We start from the raw sequence: 7,164 nt of genomic DNA on the forward strand, positions 1-7,164 counted from the left end.
ACCCTGGTGGAACGAGCCCGGCGGGTGTCGGGTGCCAACAAGTACTACGGCTCCAAGGCAGGTGTTGGGGGCATCGGGCGGGTACCGCCGGGAGGGGAGCAGGGGCCCTGAGCTCAGGTCTCCCACGGCCTCTGAGGTGGCCATCGGCCACTCTTGAGGCTGTGGGAGCTCACTCGTCTGTGGGGATGTGCGGTTTAAGTTTTTTTTAGTTAGGACTTGGGTACTTACAAAGCATGGTTTGAAAAACTGCATTGTCAGTTATGCCCTCTTGCAGGTTAGCAACGAGAATGGTGCAGCTACAGCTGTAACTTTTTGTTTTTCAGGGCCTGGAGAACATAGACTAAGGTGGCGGCACTTTGAAGAATCCACATATCTATATAAAATGATTCAACTCTTCAATAAAGATATTCACATATTCAACCCTTGTATCTATGTTGCTGTGGTGGGTTGACCCTGGCTGGATGCCAGGTGCTCACCCAAGCTGCTCTGTCACTCCCCTCAGCCGGACAGGGGGGAGAAAATATAACAAAAGGCTCATGGGTGGAGATAAGGACAGGGAGAGATCACCCTCCAATTACCATCATGGGCAAAACAGACTCAACTCAGGGAAATTAGTTTAATTTTTTATGAATCAGAGTAGGGTAATGAGAAATAAAACCAAATCTTAAAACACTCCTCCCTTCTTCCCAGGCTCAACTTCACTCTGGTTTATCTATCTCCTCCCTGCTGAGTGGTGCAGAGGGATGGGGAATGGGGGTTGCAATCAGTTCTTCATACGTTGTCTCTGCTGCTCATTCCTCCTCAGGAGGAGGACTTCTCACACTCATCCTCTGCTCCAGCGTGGGGTCCCTCCCAGTTTTCTGAAGGGCTGAAAAGAGCTTGGGAATCAATGAAATACCAGCCCAAAGCACTTACCACCAGCTAGTCAGCTACGGCGCTGGCTGGAGAGACAGAAGAACTAGCAGGGCGAGAAGATCAGGAGGACAAGAAATAAGAGAGGTAAAAGATGTGGAGATCAGGACAGGAAGCAGAGGAGGGGACAGGTTTCCAGGGCTTACACTAGCCTCGAGCATCTCTCCCAAACTACAGATTGCTGAAAAGCAAACCAGGGCTGCTTCAGGCAGGATTGCTGTAATCCTTCTGGATACCAAGGGGCCTTGAACAGCTCTCGTGAGACGTGTCCTGCCTGGGTGAGTGTGTCTCCATGGAGAATTTTTGGGCTCAGAAGAGGTCTTTTCTGTTTTACACACCATGCCCCAGGCTGTGCTCACTTTACAGCATGTCCTGAGCAGCAGCTGGAAGACGCTTCCTTTGTTGCACAAGACACAATAAATGAGTGGGCCTCATCTGTCACACACACAAAGCTCTTCAGGGGTCTGTATTCCAAGTCTTGCCTCCCCAGTGGTTCCAGCACAAGACCTTCCCATCAGCTGCTAAGCCATTTTCCAAACTGTTGACCGCTTCCCACTCAGATGCTCCTCCGTGTCTTGGCACAAGTCCTACATGAGGGTCCTTGGATTCCTTTTCTGCCATCTGTCTTTCAAAGCAGACACCTATGCTGCAGTTGTTCTTCCTAATTTTGTTACTGAGGGGATGAAACCAAATGACGAGAACTCCCGTAAGAAACACAGAACAAAGTGTACCCATGAGCAAAGGAAAGTTTCACAGCTCACTCTCGCTCTGTGGTATTACCTGTCAATATTCATTCTCCCATCCAGTACAAACCTGCCCCAGCTACCTGTCACTCTCACTGCCTCCTTTCACCTTCAGGCAGTAAGCATCTCTATCACACCACAAGGAGTAGGACCTACTCATTGCTCATTTATTCATCTAGTAGCTGAATCCTTGTAACAGCTCCCTGTCACTCTGGAAGAGTGGTTGCTGGGAATTCGGCACTCTGCGCTCTGCTAACATATCTCTGGACTCTCTCATGTAGTGTCCATGGTCCTTGCCCTCTGAAGGACTCTGTGTCCCAAGCGCTGGTGTGCAGAGCCTACAGCATCTCTGTGCCACGGGCCAGGCTGAGGCTGTGTTTGGCACAGCACAGACCGGAGGCTGGTTTAGTTCCCAAGTTGTTGAGACGGGCAGAAACTTGACAAACAGAGAATCTGGCAGGATTCCACATCCACTGTCCTGCTTATCCCATCTTCCTGTTCCGGGAGACTACGACTGCCGGGGAGGAATTTCCCCAGGGTCTCCAATCCGAAGCAGCCCTGACATCCCCATCCATAGGGCCCCCCCAAACAGCGATGGGGATGCCGGGAGCCCAGCGCTCCCATTGGCTGGCAGCCACCTTGCCATGGCAACATGGAGCAAACACTCCCTGGGTCGCTGGGTACCACGTCCAGGGGAGCCCCTCGCTGCGCTGCGTCTTGTCCCCCAGGGAAGAAAGGACAGAGGGCTGGGCCAGGGCCTGGGCACAGCTCCCTGGGCACCGGCCACCCCTCTCCGGAACCAGACTCCTCTGGGCTGCCACCCACCTGCGCCCTCAGCCCAACCAAGGCAAGGGCAGTTCAGAAGCAACAGCAATCGCTCTGGGCGGCTGTAAGTAGGGCTGAGTAGAGGGGAGTTACGGAATGAGGGGTCAGTAGAGGGAGACTGTCCGGCTGCTCTTCATGCAGTCTCAGAACCCTTTTCCAGATCAGCCTGAAGTTTCTCACATAGGTCCCGCAGCTCTGAAAACTAACTCTCTCTCAGTGCATTTGTGTGTTTCTCTTTGTAAAGGTGAAGACAATGGACAAGGGAGAGGAAAACGCTGCCAGCGAGGAAAAAGCTCAACTTCTCCTGGATACAGAGGAATACCTTCCAGAGCTGGAGAAAGAAGAGAAAGGTAGTGTGCTTGCTCTATTTGTATGTGTCAGGGTCTTCCCAGAAGGATTTGTCAGCATTTTCTCTATTTTAGAAAGCAAGAGTGTCATCAAAAGTATCCAGTGGGTCACAGGCAACAACTTCACAGTGGAGAAGGGACTGCAGCAGATTGAAGAACACATTTCTGTGAGTGACAATTCAATCCACTCAGGAGGGTCATGCCTTCCTTAGAAAGTGTGAAAAATTAAAGGAGAGCACCTCAGTTCCTTTTTAGCACCTCCTTCAAGTCACCTCTACTAGACAGAGGGAATCAGTGCGATGTGTTTGTTCGGCAGACATGGGATGTTCACAGAAGCTGGCTTCACTGGTCAGAATTTCTCCGGGAAGAAGAACTGAAGTACAGCAAGAGGTACCATTACAGAGTTTGCTGGAGCGTCCCAACACGCAGAAAACCCATCCCACGAGCAACAGCAAGCGTCTACTTTGTTATAGAGATCTCCAAAACCAAACCTGCTGTAAGTAGTCAGAAATGGCATGCACTAATCCTTCACAGGACAAGAGTACACAGGGGTTTTCTGAGGCAGGGAGACAGCAGGGCAGCGGACAGACCGTCCAGGAGCCGGCAGCTCTCACGAGACACGCTGAGGAGACCTGGGCACTGCCACAGCAATGGCAAGAGATTTAAACACGGTGTAACGGAACCTAGCAGTCACTGAGGGGAGCAGAACGCAGAGTGGGAGGCTGGTTTTGTTCCCAAGTTGTTGAGACTGGCAGAAACATGACAAACAGAATCTGGCAGGATCCTGCATCTGCTTTCCTGCTCATGCTGTCTTCCCCTTCCAAGCAACAGCAATCGCTCTGGGCAGCTGTAAGCAGGGCTGAGCAGAGGGGAGTTACGGAATGAGGGGTCAGTAGAGGGACGGTGGCCTGCTGCTCTCTTCATGCTGTGTCAGAACCCCTTTCCAGATCAGCCTGAAGTTTGTCACCTGTACAAGAATATGTTGCAGCTCGAGAAAAAAAGAAATAAATTGCTCTGAGTAGACTTTTTACCTCCAGGAGCTATTCTTAGTCATGCTGAATCTTAGCTTTTCTACTGAGTGGCTGCAGATACCCAGGTAGCAGTCCACAGATGTTGTGGTTTAACCCCAGCTGGCAACTAAGCACCACACAGCTGCTTGCTCACTCCCCCTCCGGTGGGATGGGGGACAGAATTGGAAGTTGGAAAGTGAGAAAACTTGTGGGTTGAGATAAAAACAGTTTGATAACTTTAAAAAGGAAATAACAACAACAAGAAGAAATTTTAAGGAAAAAATAACCAGGAAGGGAAAACTAAAAACTAAGAAAATTATGCAAATGAAAACAATTCCTCACCACCAACGGACCAATGCCCAGCCAGTCTCCAAGCAGCGGCCCCCTGGCCAACCTCCCCCTAGTCTTATTGCTGAGCATGATGTCATATGGCAAGGAATAATATCCCTTTGGCCAGTTGGGGTCAGCTGTCCCAGTTGTGTCCCCTCACAACATCTTGTGCATCCCCCAGCCCTCGCTGGTTTCCTGGTGTGAGGAGCAGAAAGGGTCTTGACTCTGCATGAGCACAATAACAAAAACATCTCTGTGTCATCAACACTGTTTCCAGCACAAATCCAAACCACAGCCTTGTACTGGCTACTGTGAAGAAAATTAACTCTACCCCAGCCAAAACCGGCACAACAGCTCACAGCCACTGGTGCGAAATCTTATATCCTAGCACAAGCCTTAAATTGTAACATCTGAGTCTTTGCCTTCACAAGAGGCTTTAAATCAGAACTATTCTAATCCATACCAGAAATGTTGCACAAATGCACAGGTTATTTCTAAAGAAGCAGATAGTACCTCTTATCTCATTTAAATATCTGCTTTTTGAGGTCCTGTATGTGAACTCTGCCCTGTGTCTCCTCTTTTGCAGACCTTGCCTGTGGAGGTATTCTTCACTCTGGAGTCCAGCAGGCTGATTCACAGGTAAATGTTATTACTCTTCCATCACTGATACAACTCGGGAGGTTCTAGCAAGCTCTTCCATGCCAAAAACAAACAGGGAGCTTGACGTAAGTAAGTCTGCAATAATAGCAGAGAGATGGAGGAAGCTGTCAAAATCTTGCTCTGCGAAACAAAATGACTGTGCTTATCATCAGCTTCACTCCACCACAAGCATGGATAGCCACCCCATGAGCATCTGCCTTCTCCATAATGAATTTGTCCAGCGTTTACACAGGTCTAAGTGGTGGTCTTTTTTTCAGCAGATAGGCTTGCCCTGTGAATAAAGGCCAGCTCTCAGCTGGCCAAACTTGGTTCAATATTATTCTTACTATTTACCTTCTTTTCATTCCATCCCCCAGGCCAGAACAGTGTCAGTTTAGAGAAAAGTGGCTTAAGGACATCATTGAAAATAAAATAATCCTCATGGAAAGACTTACTTTGTAATGAACAGCTCCAATTCACCATCACCAACGCTCTGCTGGTATTTTGTAGAGAATCAAATAAACGCGACGTAGAAGGAAAGGCTCTTCCTTATTAGCATTTCTACTTTGTCGATACAGAAAATGCATTAAATCTGTGCAAAATCAACTATGTCTTGACCTGTCAGCTGGCTTTACATGACAGTCCCTTGCAGGCATGGGTGGGTACAGCAGGATGGAACCAGGTTCCAGAGTGTACACAGGAAGAGGCAGTTGGGCTGGACTTGCTGTTGCAAACACCAGCTCTGCAGAACTCCAGGGTAAATGTTATAGCTCTTTTATTTTCTTTATACAAATATACAAGACATCTCTGCTGCCAAAACTACAACACAGAGATTTAGGGGAACAAAAAAACCCTCTAGAAAACACTTTGTTTTTAAAAGCATTTGAGAAAAAGAAGGCTAAGTAGGGGTATGTTTGGAAACGTGCAGTTGGATCAAGGACAACCACCACAGAAGCACTCCCCGGAGTAGGCCTCTGAGTACAGAGTTTAAAGAAAGCCATGTAATACAGCTGAAACATACCATATTAAAATACCACAGGAGTTAAAATAAGGTTTTAAACTAGAATCCTTCCATAGAGGAAAAAAAAAAATCAAATAAATGGAAAGATACATCCTTGTTACCACCTGCGTACATCCAGGGGTTCCAATCACTGCACCCCACTGCTCTGATACCTATGTATAACATAGGAGAAAAAGAAGCAAGCAACTTAATTCACCACGGGCTTTGAAGATCAGACCCTCCTATTACTATTACTGTTACTTTATACCCCAATTGTGATCTGCTTGCTTTGAAGTAACTGAAGCCCAGCTGTATTAAATTACAAACCCGTTTCTATTTACAAGTCTAGTTTGAAACACAAACCAAACCTCAACTGTTTTGAGAAAAAAAAATAAAAATCTAAAAGACTTACGAAAAAATACCTAGGTGGCAGTCTTAGATCTTAAACAGGAACTTAGGAACTCCTTTTTGCTACTGTTACTAGTAGCTTGCTCCTGATGGCCAGCCTACTCTCATTAATCAAAATAAATGGAAAATCACATTTATCAGCATCAGGTAACAAAGCCCTCCCATGGAGTCCTCCCACTTGTCCGATTCAAAGCAAGCACAGAACAGTGCCACCTCTAATCTTCCCTGCCTGTTCCTGCCTTCCCTGCCTTGTAGCCTTTCACTTTACAGGGATTCCTTGTAGATGGTGCACAAATCATCCAAGAAAATCTGACAAAAGTAACTGTTTCCTTGAGACAAGTAATCCACTCCTGAGGCTTGGCCCTGTTGGGTGAAAGGCACTGCAGCTCTTGCAGCTTTTTTCAAATCATGACTGGAACAGGTTAGCTGCTGCTTGGTATAATCTATGGTGTACAGTTCAAATAAAGAATTATTTTTCCTCTTTGCCCTTAGTCTTTCTGTAAACCATCTCTCGAAAGCTTGCAAGGATCTTATTCTCTCGTTTCCTCCTCTCTTCCTGGTTGAAGGATGCCAGAGCTCTCTTTTCATCTGCGCTGTAAATCTGGTTCTCTTTACGCAGACGCACAGCTTCCATTCGGCGATGTCTGCGGAGAAGAACATTGTGTACATCAGCACAGGCAGAGGGATGCAATGCCCCGTCACGGCTTCCATCCATCAGCTGTCCTGAATGTTTTGAGGGGCTTATAAATAAAGATACCTAAACTAGAGAATCCAAACTGCACACAAACCTTCCCAGGAAGGAGCGTGGCCGAGAAAGGAACTGACTTCTGGGGGTGTCTGCTCTCAGCCCCACCTACCCCCAGGGTGTCAGCTGCTGGCTCACCAAAATTTAAGTGAAATTCCTGTCGGACTCATAGAGAAAAAAGTGCAGCCAACCTTCAACCTTTCAC

The 7,164-nt window shown here is 47.6% G+C and overlaps 3 protein-coding genes across 3 annotated transcripts in view; 1 reads left to right on the forward strand and 2 right to left on the reverse strand.

The window, feature by feature from the left end:
• The window catches only part of UPF3B (UPF3 regulator of nonsense transcripts homolog B (yeast)), a 13,248-nt gene extending 7,786 nt beyond the window's left edge, over positions 1 to 5,462 (reverse strand). Inside the window, exons 1-2 of the mRNA XM_009889339.1 lie at positions 5,442 to 5,462; positions 4,919 to 4,931 (exon numbers count right to left, since the gene is read on the reverse strand). Of these exons, the coding sequence (XP_009887641.1) occupies positions 4,919 to 4,931; positions 5,442 to 5,462 (34 nt within the window). The remainder of the gene's footprint in view (positions 1 to 4,918; positions 4,932 to 5,441) is intronic.
• On the forward strand, positions 2,308 to 4,810 carry AKAP14 (A kinase (PRKA) anchor protein 14). The gene is made up of 5 exons (XM_009889304.1): positions 2,308 to 2,544; positions 2,725 to 2,830; positions 2,903 to 2,994; positions 3,144 to 3,323; positions 4,754 to 4,810. Exons 1-5 carry the CDS (start codon positions 2,308 to 2,310, stop codon positions 4,808 to 4,810), a joined length of 672 nt encoding a protein of 223 aa, XP_009887606.1.
• A 931-nt stretch (positions 5,463 to 6,393) lies between the features above and the next one.
• The window catches only part of NKAP (NFKB activating protein), an 8,070-nt gene continuing 7,299 nt past the window's right edge, over positions 6,394 to 7,164 (reverse strand). The window contains exon 9 of the mRNA XM_009889340.1: positions 6,394 to 6,858. Within this exon, the coding sequence (XP_009887642.1) occupies positions 6,684 to 6,858 (175 nt within the window). The 3' untranslated portion in view covers positions 6,394 to 6,683. The remainder of the gene's footprint in view (positions 6,859 to 7,164) is intronic.

This window comes from Charadrius vociferus, unplaced genomic scaffold (genome assembly GCF_000708025.1).
Source record: "Charadrius vociferus isolate BGI_N301 unplaced genomic scaffold, ASM70802v2 scaffold7, whole genome shotgun sequence".
NCBI classification, from domain to species: domain Eukaryota; kingdom Metazoa; phylum Chordata; class Aves; order Charadriiformes; family Charadriidae; genus Charadrius; species Charadrius vociferus.